The sequence below is a fragment of the Chaetodon auriga genome, chromosome 12 (genome assembly GCF_051107435.1).
Source record: "Chaetodon auriga isolate fChaAug3 chromosome 12, fChaAug3.hap1, whole genome shotgun sequence".
Classification (NCBI taxonomy): domain Eukaryota; kingdom Metazoa; phylum Chordata; class Actinopteri; order Chaetodontiformes; family Chaetodontidae; genus Chaetodon; species Chaetodon auriga.
In genome coordinates, this window is record NC_135085.1 from 25066465 (window position 1) to 25084598 (window position 18134).

An 18134-nucleotide genomic window follows, 5' to 3' on the forward strand; every position below is an offset into this window, starting at 1 on the left:
GTGGACCAGGTGAGGGAGGAAATCCCTGCGATGTGTCACACTGAGGAGTTTTCTGCGCCTCCTCGTTCCCTCCTGGGACTCGGAAAGCTGCTCTGCTTTCTCCTGGAAGATTTATGGCAAAGATCAGTGAGGCAGGACGGGAAGCTTAACGCCGCTCTCTCTGCGTTTCACCCGTCGGCTCACCTTTACTCCTTCTGTTGTTTATTCTTGACTTCAGTCTCTGGTCTTCACCTCCTCTTCCCGTCTTTGTTTTCCAGTTGACTCTTCTCCTATCTGTTCTCCTCATATCTCACATCTCATCTTTCCTTTGTTTCCTCTCTTCTAGTGTTTCCTCTCCTCTTGGCCTCCCCCTCTTTTCGAGCACATTAATGATGCAGAGCAGATCTTAAGTAACTTTCCTTGACGACAAGACTCACCATTTATCACCATTTATCACTTAAGAGGAAGAAACAGCAAAAATAATTGCAGAAGTGCCAAAAATAGAGTAAAAATGCATATTTATACAAACGCTGACCACTTAACCTCACTGCCAGGCGAAAAGAACAGACCAGTTTAGTAAATACACGAACATGTTTTCTTTCAGAAGAAATGATGACGACAGCACAACATGCTCCACCTGTCGGAGGGTGAGGTGTGTGTGTGTGTGTGTGTGTGTGTGTGTGTGTGTGTGTGTGTGTGTGTGTGTGTGTGTGTGTGTGTGTGTGTGTGTGTGTGTGTGCGTGCGTGCGTGCGTGCGTGCGTGCGTGCGTGCGTGCGTGCGTGTGTGTAGCCTGACGGGCAGAACCCTGGGCAAACAGGACACGTTTGTACGCACACACACCTGCAGGGTCTTTATTTGAATGTGTTTTTAACCAGAAACGTCCCATTGAGACCAGAAACCTGTCACAAGAGACACCTGCCCAAGATGGCAGCTCAGAAACAGAAACAGGTCAAACTACAAGCACATCACAGTTTCTCTGTTTCCTCCTCATCCTCCTCTTCCTCTGAAGCCATTTCCCTCCTCTCCTCTTTTATTTCCTCCTTCACATTCTTCTTTCTCTTCCTTTCTCCCTTCTCCTCTTCACTCCTCCATCTCCCCTTCTCGCTTCATCTTTTACTCTCCTCTTTTTTAATCACCCTCCCTCCTTCCTCCCTCTCACCGTGGCTTCCTCTCTCCTCTCTTGTCTCACTCGGGTGGTTTCCATGTGAACAAAAAGCTATTTTTGGAGCCTGTTTTTTCCTTTTTTTTCTATCCCTCCTGTGTTTCTTCTTCTTCTTCGTCTTGCTTTTCTGTATCTAAATCCCCACCAGTACAGACGACCTCCCTCCATCACATGTGGAGGAATTAAGGGGTCAGATGTGATCCGACCTCGGCCGGTGGCTCCATTGTTTCAGCATGTTGGAGTTTCTGTTTGGGGCTTTGAGACGAGCCGTCCAGGAGACACGCTGCCAGGACAAACTCAAACTTCAAAGGTTTGGTGGCGTGCAGAGCAGGTTCAGAACTTAAAGCAAATATTTTTTCACATTTTTCACATTTTGGTGCGGAGGAGATTGACTGGCCTCCACAGAGTCATGAGCTCAGGCATGTCCACCACCTCTGAGATCAATGAAAGAACAAACAGTGGAGTTCATCTCTCCCTTCCACCCTGCAGTTGGACAAGATCATGTGACATATTTACCTGCAGTGAATGAATATCACATGGTCAGCTTGTGGTTTCCATTTTCTAGTTTGAGAAACATCACACAAATGCTCCACTGACTTGTCTGCGGCAGCTCATGTGATACTGAGGCATGAGAAAGTTACTTGAATTTGGAGTTTTGTGAGCTGTTGAAATAAAACAGGCTTTGTTGGACCAGTGTTCAAGAAATACGGACCACCAAGCACCAATTAGTCCCTGCGGCTGTGGACTCTGACCCTGTCTGTGTGTTTCTAAGAGGAAACAGAAAAAAACACGTCCTTACAGCAACAGCAGTAAAAAGCAGAGCATCGCATTCACCTTTTCTGTCTTCAGAGACCTGCAGTTCAGCTCCTTCTCCTGCTTCTAACAGTCCAATCAACACATCTAATCTTCCGTCATTTAAATGGAAATATATCCTTCACATAATTTCTATACAATTGTGATGCATATATTCCTTCAGCTGCGCTGCGCTCATCACCTCGGGGACCCTCTCTGCGATAATGGCAACACTCCAGCCTTTTCTAATGGTCTTCCTGCAACTTAATGAGCAGATCCTTCAGCGAGAGGCTGGAAGAGCGCTCTTTGAAGGAGGAGAGGCAGGATGTGTGAGGTTAAACAGGAAGGACACGTCATTAAATATTAAAATCTGACTTCAGCTCTTTGGCTGCAGCAGCTGGATTTTTTGTATGTCTGTATTTGCTAATTTGATGTGATTCACTGAACCCTTAATTATTACAGTCCGTGATGGTTCTTCATACGGTCCTTTCATACATCCAGGTTTTCAGCATTTTATTTATGTAGTTTGGTAAATCATTCAATCTTTTATTACCTATTTAAGGGTGAGTTCAGCTCAGTTACAACAAAACATATTCACTGACCTCTGGTGACGTGCAGCTGGTTTTGATATCATGAACTGTTTCTCTGGTAGAAAGTCTAAGAAATCTAACATCCAACAGAAATCCAAGTGTTCTGTAGATTATCCGCGTCTGCAAAGAGATGTTGCTGATGGCACCTTCTTATATTGGTAGCATGCTGCTAAGCTAACATTGATACCAAATGGTGACAGAAAAATGTCCCGGTGCAATCTCAGTGCAACAAACTCGTGAACGTGAACGCAGCTTTAGTCTGCTGTGTGATCCCGGGTGTCATTCATGCGAGTTGGTCCCCCGCTGAAGAAATGCGTCGCCTCCCAATCACTGCGCAGGAATCATCATGATGGTCATCTGTAATCATACAGCATCCATCACGTTGTCATGTCGCCCGCTTCATGCATCTGCAATCACACAGGGCTCCGTGCAATCACAGCAGGCAGATTCAGACTGAGGACGCTCGATGTGTAATTTACTTCCTTCAGTCTGTCTGCTGTCGCTGCCTCTTCCATCGTGAAGTTATGCCTAAATGATGTTTGACTGCAGGACGCCATCACTTTTAAACCAAGAAACCAAAACTTTTTATGTGTTTCATTGCTGAAACCAGGCAGCTTTGGTTTGTCAGCGAGACTTTGTGAAATATCTCTGCAACTTTTAATGGATTGCCATTAAATTTTGGAAAGTATTTTGATTTCATAACAGAAGACCTAAAAAATCTCCTCAGTGTCCTGGAGCACATTGTCATGTTGTCTCACATGTAAGCAAACAATGACTTCAAAGCAACCGTTGAAAAAATGGTTTCGACTTTGTTTTAAGAGCTAAATCACCCCGACAGGCTCAGGCTGGAGCTTGAGCATCATTATTTTCATGTATTAATTTAATCTTGTCTCGTCATTTAATGAAAACCAACAAAAGGCAACTGGAGTGCAACAATTTGAACTTAGACAACATTTTGTTATTCTCATTGGATTACTTTTACTTTACTGCCCTTGCCAGCATTTTAACAACATTTACTGAGGGAACATGTTTGCTTTGTGTTGCTTAGATGTGAATGTTGAAATATTGATTGGTACCATGTCCAGTAAGGGATTAAGCATTTTTGCTTCCCCTGGAGCCACTCGCTGGGAAACCAAAGCTAGGAGCTAAAAGAGGCCAAAGGTTGTGGAGGCCCCACCAGGCAGAGGCGTCCTGTAAGCGGCAGGTGGATGATGACGTTGTCACGGTTTTGTGCCCATTCAGAGGCTGACCTCCCTCCTTCCAGCGGCTCAGCATCACTGCGGTCCAGCAGCATCCTGTCAAACAAAATGTCCATCAGCAGACTTGGAGTTTGTCAGTTTAATAGTGTGACTCAGCGCTCAGCTCGAAAACGCCGCGTCGGCCTCTGAGGGAAGAGCTGCTCCGGAGGAAGAACCGTGTTCTGCTGTGTTGAGTTTCTTTTTTCTTTCCTGAACAAACACAATCTGCTTCAGGTAACGTTGTTTCCGAACACGGCCGTGGTCAGTCTGCTCCACGCCGGAGTGTTTTGGGCTTTCTAATCAAGCCTCAGCAGACCCGGTGGGGAAGCTGTGGTCAAGGGCGTTTGATTCTGTTAATTGCTTCTCGGGGAGGGCGGACGTGGGCAGTGTGCAGAAACTGGAGGTGGAGGCTCGAAGAATGAAGAGCTCCTCCTGTTTCACAATTAAATGTTTGCTTGTGTTGTTCCATAGCAGGCACACACACACACACACACAGAGCGGTGTGTTGTAGTGCTGCCACCTTGAAAACGACTTTGACCTCCATCTGTTTTTTGTTTTTTTTCTTCTCAGTTCCCTTCATCAGTGCCGTCGCAGCTTCTTTCTTCCTCTGAATGCCTGATTAAAAACACACTCATGGAGCAGGGATACATGACTAATGCTCCAAATCTAATAATGAATTAATCTTCTTAACGGTCCTGGCCTCATTTTGAACTCGTGATAGTGGAGAGATGTGAGGAAATAAGATGCAGCAAAGAAAGCGGAGACGCTGCGGCTCGTGGTCGACACATCGACCGCTGATTCACGGAGGCGATTTACGTTTTGACCCCAATATTACTGCCTCTCAAATGAACCACAGGGGACCCCGTTCATCACAGGAGGCAGATTCATACGTTGTACATCTGCATGGCTGCAAGGGTTCATGGGAGGTATATTTTGTTAGCTCGTCAGGCCCGTGAGCGTCCAAAGGTTCAGTGCCTTGCTCAAGTGCACCTCATTAGTGGTAATGAGGCAGCATGTGGAGCTGCCCTCTGCGTCCTGCTCAGATTTATTCTGCTGGTCCGGGAATTGATCCGGTTTCTCTCAATAACTGGATTGGCTCCCAGTTGACTTTATCTATTATGGACCGTCTGCTCACAAGCTTTTCAGCGGCGCTTCTTCGATTCTCCGTCTCACGAACGTCTGATGGAACAGATTTGCTTCAGCTTCGATCGCTGCGGCCGTCTGCACAGCCTGCGTAAATGCTGGCTGGTAAACCTGCATGTTGCTCTGCACCTGAACGCATCATGTCTGAAACTTGTCTAATATGCTGCTTTCATTATCAGGCCAGAGGAGACGTGATGTTGCTTCTAAAACCCTCCTTGCTGCAGTTTCCATCTCGGAGCTTTAAAACTCAGGTGTACCAACTGATCCTGTGCTCCACCTGCAGTCCCCCAGAGCAGACTTCAAGCTCCCAGAGGTTAATGTGTATTTGCTGCTTCATCAGACCCCCAAACTGTGGAATACAAGTCCTTTTGAAAGCCCCCTGAAAACATTTTTTTCAAGCTTTTCGAGCCTCTGTTTTTTATTTGCTCTGTCTGTATCAGGACACAAAATACTTGGCTCTTTTACGATCCTGCTGTGTGTTTAGTCTTATTTTATGCTCCTTACCATAAGAATAAAGGTTATTATTACTAATATTTAATCATCACCAGAGCAAAACACTCAAAGCCATGGCAACCTTTTCTTTCACAGCTGCCCCATTAGATCAAACTGAAATTGTCTAAATGTCCTAAATATCCTGTCCTTCCTACACATTTCCTTTGATTCATTATAGCACGGGGTAAATGAAGCGTGCTGCATCCTGTCTAGAATTTAAATTGGACGTCTGTCTGTTTGAATCATGTTCTTCAGTCCTCACAAAGAGCTTAACATCGACTGTATTTTTCTGCAAAAACCAATCATCTGAGGCACATCTCCACCTTTACTGAGTTTGTTCTGGCCACTTCATTAAACAACACCAACCCCCTTTCTATTACAGGAGAGATTTTCATTTTTTATCTCTCATGTCCCTGCCTCTAACAAGCAATAAGCATTTAATTTCCCTTGAACCGCCTGTGTGGGCCGACAGTAATTGCATTGTTTCCCTCCTGAGACCCGGCTGCCTACGGTCCATCTGTGACCGGGCTTATTGCTGCGGAAGTGATTTACTATTGCATTATTTTATCAATATAACACATAACTGGAGGTCTGCTTGGTCTCCTGCCAGCACTGTGGAATCATGGCGACAAACTTGTGCAGGAGTTTTATTTTGAGTGAAAAATAACAGCGTGGTGGGTGACTGAACCCGTCTAAAACAGGCTCGTGTTTGCATTTTGCTCACATGACCTCTCGTGGTCTTGTGAATAACGGCCGTCTTCCCTCAATAGCAAAGGTGGAAGTCGTGTTAATGCGCTGCAGTGCTGCTAAACTCTTTGGAAGGAGGTTGGAGCAGGTGGTTGAGTTAATATGGTCCCAATCAGCCAAACGGACGACAGACGCACTTTGAACATGTGAGCAGTTATTATTTATCATAAAAGCATCAGAGGAAGGGAGACTCTACTGTCAGTCCAGTTTTCTGCAGTTTTCAGCTCAGTTTTACCGGCCCATTTGTACAAAGACCCTTTTTCATTGTGAGCCATCAAAGATCTGTGTCCTCACACTCTGTTTCCCATTGAAACTTGTCCTTAAAGCTGAGGACGGAATGAAAGGACAGAATGAGTGTCCCTTATCTTTCAGGTGGAGGTAAACTGCTGAGTCTTGACCTCCAACTGAAAGATAAGGGACACTGATTCAAGGACAGTGACCTACATGTTTTGGACAGATGGTTGGACAGAGGAGTGGAGGAGGCTGTTTACGTAAAAACAGAGAAACATCCCTCAACAGAGGAGGAGGTCTATGACACCTCTTATCCCACCTACGATGCCGTTCTTCCAATCGTGTCATGTGACAACCTTAACGACCGTCAGACACACCCATGTGATATCGACGCCCGTGAGAACGACCCCACAGAACACCTGCGACTCCCCGCCAGCTGCTTAGATCCGAAGAAGCTTTGTGAACGAGAGACCAAATGTTGTCGAGTTTCCACAAAGTCCAGCTGTCTTCGATTCGACCTGGATCACTGCGAGTCTTCACAGAGGTCTAAAAGCTGTTACATCTTTGTTGAGTTCCAGAGAATCCAGAATTTTATCGCAGGTCTGTTTCATTCGGCCGCCTGTCAGTGTCGTTATACCTCTCATAGTTGTGGTAACTTCCAGGAAAATGCGAGAGACACGAGATGCTTCATCAGAGGCCGAGGAAGGAGGTCGTGAGCTCGCTAGCCTCTCTGTTGTTTACTGTTGTTTTCATCAGCACTGGTTGTTGTTTATCAATGAAGGCAGCAACTCCCATGATCCCACACTGTACCTTTTGTTGTTGTTGTGATTGAGAGACCCCTAGTGGCAGAAATGATATACTGCGCAATCAGATTTCGTGATGAATAATGTTTGTGAGAGTATGAAATCTCAGCTCAGCAGCTGCTCGTGAACATCTGGATGTGAAGCTTCTGGACAAACACGTTGATATTTTGAAGTTCTGTGCAGTTAGCTGTAGAGAAACGTGATCTCTAAGAGACTCGAACAGAGAAAAGGCTTCACACCCTCTCTGCTGTGCAGATTTACAGCTTCCTCATAACAATAAAAACTGTTTGATTCTGGATAAAACTTCTTACACACACACACACACACACACACACGATGATTGAGTCTGTTCAATGCGCTGTCGTGTGTTTTCCATCTTTTTTCTTATTGATTTCTTTTCAGCCTCTCGTCCGTCTTTAGTCTTTCGTTCTTCACTCGTTCTCTCCATCCATCCATCTGTCTCATATCCTAAACGTTTGTCTTTTCTGTTTTCCCTCCTCTAAATGTTATTGCTGCTCTCCTTTTACACGTTCTCTGTGTGCGATATGAAGAATTGATCCCTGTCTCTCATTGAGCGTCTTCAGGGTCTTTTTCTGTTAAATCAATGTGGTGAAAAGTAATTCTGCTGTTTTCAGTGCTTAGATTTTCTGTAGATGATGTCTCTCAGACATGCTAACACAGCAGTGAAGGATGCTTCATTACAGGCCTCTGAGCTGTCCGTCTCTCTCTGACAGGGCGGGGCACCCCAGCACGCCTTCAGTGGTGGGTCAGGACGGCGAGGAAAACCCGGCGGCGCTGGCGGAGAGCTGCTTCAGAGAGCTGCTGGGCAGGGCGGCCTACGGCAACATGAACAACGCTGTCCGACCCGTGTTGGTGTGAGTACCTGAACGTTAGCAGAGGCTGCAGCGGCGTCTCACGCGTCTCTAAACTCTGATGATGACGACAGGAAACCAGAGCTGATGATTAGAACGCCTTTCAGAGACATTTGTGCAGACACCAGCATGTATCCCTTAAAGCAGTTAAAGGATCACACACTTTCATTTGTCACAGTGTTAGAAGGTCTTAAAACATGCAGTAGTAATAAAAATGCACTGTAGACTTGATGTTTGCCCAAAGTAAATACAAACGTCTTGATCCTGATTGGTTAAAGATGACCTTTCATGATGTTCAGTGTTAGCCAGCTGACAGTTAGCGTCATTAGCCTTGTGTTTTAGCAGCTGAGCCCATGACGATATTTGAAAGAGCTCTCATGCTAACTCAGAACAATGATGCAGATGATTAAGTTGTTAACATGTTGAAAAGTTTCCACTTTAATGATGCAATTTAGAATAATTAGCTTGTTACACAATAATAAGTCGCGTCATGAAGAGCTTGACTGTCAGTGTGACTGAGTTTTGGGTGAAGAATTATTGTATAAACACATGTTTTAAGCTGTAAGAAAGGAAACGTTGAAACATGTCTGCAGCACAAATAATGCTTTAATCTGCGTGATGCAGGTACACCATGCACTGAAGAAGACAAGCTAGTCCCTAAATGTTCTTTTAAATGTTCTTTATCATCACAGTCGTAACCACAAAGGTGCATTTTTTCCCCCTGCGTGCTCGTTTTGATGCGCAGCTTTCAGTTCTACAGTATTTCCTTCTCTTTCTTGTGGGTTGGTTAAAAGCGTCACGTTGGTCTGAGTTTAATATGTTTTTACAGCTGGTGCTCCTGCAGTTGTGCTGCTTTGATTGGACATCTTTGGAGCGCCGTTATTTTTGTTTTACTTGGCGCAGCAGGAGGTGATAAATAAAGGAGCTGAGAATAGTCAGGAGGAGCTGCACTGGTTCAACAGTCATACCACAGCATCCAACCAGTGAGTTACTGGAAAGACAGGAAAACCAGTCGGCAGTCATGCGACTTGTCTGCCTCTCGTCCTCCTGCACTGTGAAGTCACGCATCAAAGAGTTCATTTATGTCGTTTACTGTCTTATTTTGTCTCTGCTGCTAAATAATCATCCATCCAAATACTTTTTATTTTTTCTGCCTGCTTTATTATATGTAGGAGTCATGACACAGACAGCAGGAGAGGTGACAGGACAGCAGCTAAACCTGTCGCACAGAAACACACCTGCAGACAGACAGAAACACACCTGCAGACAGACGGAAACACACCTGCAGACAGGCCAAAACACACCCTCAGACAGGCGGAAACACACCTGCAGACAGACAGAAACACACCTGCAGACAGACAGAAGCACACCTGCAGACAGACGGAAACACACCTGCAGACAGACAGAAACACACCCTCAGACAGGCGAAAACACACCTGCAGACAGACAGAAACACACCTGCAGACAGGCGAAAACACACCTGCAGACAGACAGAAACACACCTGCAGACAGACGAAAACACACCTGCAGACAGACGGAAACACACCTGCAGACAGACGAAAACACACCTGCAGACAGACGAAAACACACCTGCAGACAGACGGAAACACACCTGCAGACAGACGGAAACACACCTGCAGACAGACGGAAACACACCCGCAGACAGACGGAAACACACCCGCAGACAGACGGAAACACACCCGCAGACAGACGGAAACACACCTGCAGACAGACAGAAACACACCTGCACTCCTCTTCCTCCACTTGCGTTCATGTCCTCACACACACACACCTGCTATGTCTCGAGCACACACACAGATACACACAGATAGGCGACCTCCGAGCACACAGAGGAAATGAAATGAGGTCTTTTATCGTGCGGGTGGCTGCCATGTGAGCGCGGCGCACCGACGCCACCCGGGATTTAAAACTCCTCGCTGCTGCTCCTATTGGCCGGGCTGCCCCGCCACTCAGCGTGGTTCACATAAATTGGACAATTACCGAGCGAGCGGCTGAGCCCCGCTGAGGTTTTCTTTGTCACAGTGTGTTTGTGCTTCACTGAGCCGCTCTGAGTCCGGGCTTCACTTCCTTTTATCCTCAGCGGCTTCAGGAGCAAAAGCTGGTGCAGATATTTAAATTAGTGGATTTTTGTGTTCAGTATTTTTAGCCTCGCTGGCAGTGTGGCTCCAGGGATGGTGGTGCCGCTCTGTTAGTTCACATGCTGGTCCAACAGTGTGGAGTGAAAATTCCATGTGTGAGATGAAGAACATTTCATGAAGACGTTCATCCTCCTCACGACGTTTGTGAGGCAGCTGGATTCATGAGATCACCAGGTCACACGAGGTCACACAGCGCGAGAATCCGTCTCGACAGGCTTCAGCTTGTGATCTTGTGGCTGAACCACACGCTAAGTTTGTGCTTTCGCGTGTTAAGAGGCTGAGATATGCAGATATATGCATGTTCACAAGTTAGCAAGTGTTAAACGTTTACTAAAGTTCGACTCAGGGCTGCATGTGAGCCAATGAACAAACAAGCTAAAGAGCAAAATGTCAAGCACTAAATGCCAAAATGCTAAACCGCATGTTAGCATCCTAACTGTTGCTATGATACCAAGCTAACTTATTTAGCATGTTTGCAAACACAGTGAGGGCTCTTAATGTGCTTTTGCATGGGGTGGACACACAGGGCCACCGTCTGTCCATATCACTGCTGCATTAGCTAACGTGCTGTAGCTGAAAGAAGGATAAAATGCTAATCATGTTGAGTATGTTGGGGCATTTAGGACTGCGTTTCTGCTGCTAACTGCAGTAATGGTTGTTATCCAGCTGATAGATAAGCATGTCGGATGATTTTTGTAACACATGTATGTATGATTCCACTCGTGGGCAGTCCTGTGAGCAGCAGCAGGAATGGTAATAGAGATGACAGCAGGAATATCCAGTGTGAGAAGTCAGAGCACGGTGTCGCCGCTGGGGGCCGTTTGAGTTGAGGAGTCATTATCAGTGTGAACATCATGGGCTCCCAGGGGCCTTTTCCTGGTAACACTGCAAAGATTTAATGTTGGTACATAGTCCAGAACACACACACACACACACACACACACACACACACACACACACACACACACACACACACACACACACTCACACACACACACACACACACACACACACACACACACACACACACTCACACACAAAGTGTAGTTCAACTGGCTTCTTGTGCATTATTAATTGTAATGATCTCTGCTAGTCTACCAACAAGGACTGTGAGTCCTTTAAGGCTGATGACCTGATGATGATGACGATGAAAGTTGATCATCTCCTGCATGATTAGCAGTCAATCATTCTGCGTTCACATCAGCTGTCCAGTCAGAAAAAATGACAGAATAAGGATGAAACAGGTTTGAATGAAGTACCACGAACAGTGGAGCCTTTCCATCCCTTAGACTGGTGATAGCTGTCAGTCATGAGAGGAAGATCACAGCAATGAACAGCCACATGTTGGAATGAAGCAACTCAATATAGCACCTACAGTAAGATGTTCAAAACTCTCCAGTCAGGTCGAACTAACGTGTTTATACTGTCCATCAGGCTAGAGGTATGTAAAAAAACTGACTGAGCATTTCAGGGTCGTGGCCGACGCTCAGTAAACAGGACTTACATCGACTGAAACAATCAGCTGCATTTCCAACATCACTGTTACAATCAATAGTAAGGCACCTGAAGGCCACAATGACCTGACAATTTACCCACCGTCCTTCACAGCAGAGTGATTCAGAGCGCAGAGAGAGGTAGCAGCAGCAGTGTTGTGTTTTTCTGTCACTGCAGGTTTGTTGTGTCCAGTTGGGAGATGTTTGCATGAGTTCAGATACATTCATTGACGCAACTTTTACCAGAAGACATGAAGCGAAGGCGCTGCAGTCGTGCTTGGACAGTTCGTGGTCGTTCATGAAGAAGGTTTGTTTTGTCAGGCTCTTCTGTAGAGCACAGTCAGACCTGCATGATGGACCGAAAGACAAAATTCAGAAGCCTCTTTAAAGGTTTTGGCGTTGTGTGGCTGGTCAGTCGGTGTTTCGGAGAAAAGTTGGTGGTGGTTTCAGTTTGCTGGAGGTCAGCTGGGATGCTACAGACTGCGACGAAACCTAAAAACCAAACAACGGCACCTTAACATCATACCACAAGCTTGGCCAAAGACTGCGCTGTAGCTGCCATGTTTGTGATGGACATAGTCGTCATGCAGGTCTGCAGAGCTCATACGGCTGATCACATGTGGAGAGCGTTACTGCTGCACGAGGCCGTGTTTTTCCATGAGGTTGTGTGAAGCTGTAAGAAGGCTGAAGCAGTGTGTCAGGTGACATACTGCTGCACTCTGGTTTAATTTGTTTAGCCTTGTTAGACTGATGCAGCAGCCTTTCAACCCTGAAGTGGAATCAATTCATGGCGTTTCTGGTTTAATTGATGGTAATTTAGACCTGCAGTCCTGTTGTCTGCGATTGCTGCCATTAATTAATTCTCTGGAGAGCCTTCCCAGAAACCAAAGACCCTCTGACTGACGGGATTTCAACCACTGATCGTAGGAAAAGGCTGGAAATCTGCACCTGGTTGTCTGAGTTTGACGGAACGTTTTGTTGTTACAGAGTTGAAATCAAAAGGTTCCCTGTAAGAATATAAAAAGACACTCTGGGTTTATTTTATTTGCGCTTTCTGTGTATTTTAATCTCCCTGAGATTCCTCAACAGGCTTTTTTCAGCCTTGAGTCAGAGTGTCAGCTTGATCTGCAGCAACAGTAACCAACAATCAGCCTCTTACTGCTGCCTTTAACAAATGACTGCATAATATTACTGTGGCTGCTTGACATCTGTGGGCCTCTGCAAGAACTGAGCTGCGTTTAAGCATTTTTCTCTCTTACCACGCTCCCTCCAGCTGCTTTCATTGGTTTCCTTTTGCCTCAGAGCTTTTTCAGTCACTTTGTTCAAAGCGCATTATGATTTCCTCGCCGACATCACGTTCACATGACTTTTCCACCTCAGATCAACAGGTAAACTGAAGTCAGGACACGGTTAGCGTAGCTTAGCGTAAAGGCGGCAGGCAGGGAGAAACAACTAGCCTGGCAGAAAATATGCAGACTTACACAAAAGGTGAGAAATAGTGAAGAAGAAACAATGTCGGATGACTCGTGAAGCCCCCGCAGCTGTGCCGATGTGGATTTCTCCTCTCTTATTTGTTAGCTTGTTAGATTTTGGCACCAAGTCTTCACCTTTGTGGTTTCAGCTTTGAGGTTTTCTGGATGTCAGCTTGCTTTTCTGGGTCTCAACATAAACAGACAAGCTTAGTCTATCTTCTTTGACCTGGTGCAGAATCATCCTGGAAAATAAATGTGGATACTTGAACTTTTCCAACAGGCTTCACATGTAAAACTCTGTCACTGCTTTCAGTGCATGTTTCCGTCCATCCAAGGCTTATTAAAGAGACTCTGCCTGTCCGTCATCCACCAGGAAGGGGGGAGCCTTCCTCAACAACCTCCATCTTTATTTTCAGTCTGAGTCTGGGATCTTCATTTCTATTGTTGCGTATTTCAGAAACCTCCTGTAAACCTTTTGGGGATGGCGAGGTGAAAGCAGCTTATAAAAGAGGGTGAACAAACATGCTGGTGTTTATTTATCTTTACCTTTATTTAAACATGTTTTAAACTGAGTATTTTCCTCAGCTCTGCACAAGCATCGCATTAGAGGAAGATCACTTGTAGTCATGGTGAATCATCAGTTATGCTCTTGTCTGTGATCACTGTGGTTCCACGTAGAGGAACCTCCTCCTCTTCCTCCTCCTCCTCCTCCTACTCCTCCTACTCCTTTTAGCTCTGGTTTGGTGTCTGTAGCTCTCTCTCCTGCAGCTGGTTTCTATCTGTCTGCTGTTTGGTGCTGCTCTGTCAGTGTATCAGGGCTTGTTCGATGCAAACAGCTGCCTGTTGCAGCTGAAAACGCTGAGACTGAACCAAAACAGTAAATGTGCTGTAGAAGTAGGAGCTGCAGAGATGCTGATTCACCAACGACAAAAATGAGCGTTTTGAAGACATGGCTGTGGTCTCTAGGAGCGCGTGATGAGCATGTCTATATTTTTAACATTTTTAGCTAAAACAATGAACTGCATTGAGCGTTAATTGTTGTTTGCAGCCCTGTTTATACCAGCTGAGCCGTACTGTGGTCAGGTCTGTCTGCAGTCTGAGACAACCCACAATCCTTTGCTTCCCCCAGTGACACTGTCGCCTCTGCTGACACCCAGTCAGCACTCATCTCAGGTGTCGAGCGCACACACCTGCCCTCAGCCTCCAGTCACCAGCGTTAAAGACGGCAGGTGTGAGTGTGTCATCCTCACACTCTCACGCCGTCGCTGTCCATGAGCGTGTTTGTGTTTAGGCAACATCCTCCCAGTCTCCTCCAGCTCTGAGCGGCGACTCGCTGCCATCATGCGCCTCCTACAGGCCAGGTGGTGCAGTGACAGACGAAAGCCTGCTGTGACCTGCTGTTCTGTTTCTGTGTGTATCAGAATCGAGTCCCGCTGCATTGTTTTTCTGGAATTAGTCTGTCATTCAGCAGGCTTCACTCAGCGCCCTCTGGAGACGCTGAGTTTAAGGCTTTATGTTGATTTTTCCATCGACAGTAGTTCTCCCAACAGCTGGAGACTTTGATGTGTTCCCCTTCACACAGATGAAACGTACTTTAAGAAGGTCCCTGATTAACACACATTTAGGGGCTTCAGGTGGAGCTTTTCTAGTGTAGTTTTATCAGTGGTATGAATGGTAAATACACCGACGACTGCAGCTGAAGGCATGAAGGCAGTGATGAAACATTCATCAGTGCAGTCCAGTCTTAAATTTTTCTGTCGATTAAACGGCCGCTGTGCTTCTCATCTGTGAAACCAGTTCTGCTCCTGCACAGCTCCTGCAGGGATGAGGAGGAGGAGGAGGAGGAGGAGGAAGAGGGAGCGGGGAGCGGGGAGCGTCTTCAGACTATAAATAGCAGGGATTGGGGTTAACGGGCGGGAGGGTTTTGGGGGTTTGGATTGACGTCATGTTGCTGAACTGTTCTCACACAACCAGCTTCCGCTCCTCCTCGTCGCTGGCCTCTGCTTTCTCCTTCTTTCTCCTCGTTTCTGTCTTTCTCTGCCTCGTCCTTCCTCTGTGTCTCCAAACGCTTTCCTCTCCTCTGCCTTTCTTTCCCTCACAGTGTTTTGTTAATATCAGTCCTGACAGACTGTTTAAAATGGCTGCTTCCACAGTCTGAACTGAATGTGTGTGCGGGCTGTGGGTCACGTCCTCACCTTTTCTGATACCTACCATGTAAGAGCTGCCGTTTGCTGACTTGTGAAGCCCCTTCAGCTCAAACAGAGAGACCAGCCCCAGTTTAATCCATCCACCAGTTAACTGGAGATGCCTTTAACACAGAAACACAGAGGAACGGTCGACCTCGGGGCCGGTGGCAGAGGCTGAGTGTGAGAGGAGGAAACGCTCTGCGCTCTGTCGCTGTGTGGTCAGAGGTCCTGGTTTCACATCGCACACGTGGACGAAGTGTTTGCATCTGTGTGCATGAAAGGCGTCTGAAAGCTGCTAAAGGTCAGAGGGCAGGCGGCTGAGATGGATGTTTGAAATGTTCCTGTTGACCTCCTGCTTTCCACTGCAGCTCTCACACGTATGAAGAAAAGCAATAGCGTTCACGCTCTGGAAGAATGGAGTGAAATCACTGGTTACGACGTATAGAAGCACACAATCTGTGCGCCTGTTTGACCTTTGACCTGCTGAGCTTGTGCAGAATCCAGACCACCTTGTTTTTATCACTTTACTGTTTTACTATTTGTAATTGTTGTGCTGCTGTTTTAATAGTAATTTTAATGTATGTAGTTTGCTTAATTCACCCTGCTTTTATTGAAAAGAACATGATGATGATGATGATGATGATGATGATGATATATTAGATTATTAGATTATAGATAAGTATTGGCTGCTTTAAGATCAAACTTGACGCTCTCATGACTGTTTTCAAACTCGACGTGTTGGTCGGACTTTGAAAACTGATGTTGTTGAGGCTCCTCTTGTTGTAAGCAGATGGGTGAGTAAGTCAACCTCCTGCGTGTGTGTGTGTGTGTGTGTGTGTGTGTGTGTGTGTGTGTGTGTGTGTTCAGACATAAATAGCAGATGTATGTAATAAATGAGTTTACCTTGAGGCTGCAGGTGGGCTCGTACAGAGATGAGTAAATCTGTCATCCTCCACCTGCCGCTCACACTCATCTGCGTGTTTTCTTCAGCACCCACATGATGTTCGATAAAACCTTCGACCTCATGTATCTCTCACCTCTGTGGCTTCACCTCCACGTTCACGTTTTAATGCTCGGGTTCATCAGATCAGCGGTGGGAAGTCTCAGGTTTTCTCTTCCTTCTTTCCTGCATATCAGTACATCTGATCCTCCTCTGCGTGATCTAATTATATCTGTTTATCTTTACATCAGAGGCAGCTCCTCCTTCAGTTAACCAGCTGGGACACACATTATGGCTTAAATTATGGAACAAAAATGAGTTTGGAATCAAACTGGAACTTCTGTTACATCCACGAGTAAAAAAACTTACCAAGTGAGAAGAATAATCGAGCTGACGATGTCTTAGTATTGATTTATATGTCGGCTGGCGCGTGGCAAGGCTTTACAGTTCAGAAAAGTTAAAGATATATTTGAGTTAATTTAGGAATAGTGTCTCCAATACATAGTTTATTTCTACTCTGTAACTCACTCAGTGGATATCTTGGTCACAAGTCTTTAAAAACACTGGCTGCTGGCTCCTTATCAAAAATATTGATCTGATATATTGGTGTGAAACAGCTGATAATCAGATGAGCTTTCAGTAATTGATTTGTTTAAACAAGCCTCAGACCCAGCCTCAGCCTCTCAGACCCAGCCTCAGCCCCAGCCTCAGCCCCAGCCTCAGCCCCAGCCTCAGACCCAGCCTCAGCCTCAGCCTCAGCCTCTCAGACCCAGCCTCAGCCTCTCAGACCCAGCTTCAGACCCAGCCTCAGCCTCTCAGACCAAGCCTCAGACCCAGCCTCAGCCTCAGACCCAGCCTCAGACCCAGCCTCAGCCTCTCAGACCCAGCCTCAGACCCAGCCTCAGCCTCTCAGACCCAGCCTCAGCCTCAGCCGGCTTTGGTCAGGCTGTATTCTTGATGAAGAGTGCAGCTGTCTGTCTCAGTGTTTGAAGACCTTTCATATAATTTGTGAGATGTGATGACAACATGTTCGTCTGTCGCTAATAGTTCAGCCTTTAGAACTTTTCTGTCCATTAACATAAAACACACACAAATTTTGATATTGTCCATCAGCCCTGAACAGCAACAACAACTTCTCTGTAGTAGGATCTGTGTCCACTTAATGCTGCCGTTGACGAGGACAGTGGACTAATTATCTTCTTTGTTTTGTGTCTTTCTGTCTTCAGTCACCTGGACAACCACCACCTGTGGGACCCCAATGAGTTCGCTGTTTCCTGCTTCAGAATCATCATGTACTCCATCCAGGTACAGTTCACTCATGTTGAGAATGAAGTTACCAACATATTAAAATTTAAACTATGTTTTCAGTTAGAGATACGTCATGCAGCATTTTACATCAGCAGTAGGTGCACCGTTAGCCCCGCCCTTCTCTTTCTCTTGGATCTCACCTGTCAATCATCTTGACAAGCTGTCATCCAGCCCCAGGCTTTCAGTCAGCAGCGTCTCTGAAGCCTCCACAGGCAGCTGTTTCTCAGATTCACTCTCCGTCTTCTGTTTCCTGCTCAGCTCCATTGTTGCCGCTCTGGATTCGTCTTCATGTAGGCGAGTCCTGGAGGAACGTCAGTCAGGCTTTAGAACACGCAGCACTGCAACTGCTCTGACTAAAATAATCAGCGACTTCAGAAAAGGCCTCAGTTCTTGTCCTGTTAGACCTCAGTGCAGCGTTTGATACGACTGATCATGATTTGTTCATCGGTGGTCTTCAGCAGTTGGTTGGTGTTTCTGACTGTTTTAAACTGGTTTCAAACAAACATCAAAGTTTGACGTCAGTCTT

General features: G+C 46.1%; 1 protein-coding gene across 4 annotated transcripts in view; it reads left to right on the plus strand.

The window, feature by feature from the left end:
* The window catches only part of efr3a (EFR3 homolog A (S. cerevisiae)), a 94963-nt gene that overhangs the window by 51258 nt on the left and 25571 nt on the right, over positions 1–18134 (plus strand). For all 4 annotated transcript variants that reach the window (XM_076744956.1, XM_076744958.1, XM_076744955.1 and 1 more), the window contains 2 exons: positions 7913–8053; positions 17527–17605. In XM_076744956.1, the coding sequence (XP_076601071.1) occupies positions 7913–8053; positions 17527–17605 (220 nt within the window). The remainder of the gene's footprint in view (positions 1–7912; positions 8054–17526; positions 17606–18134) is intronic.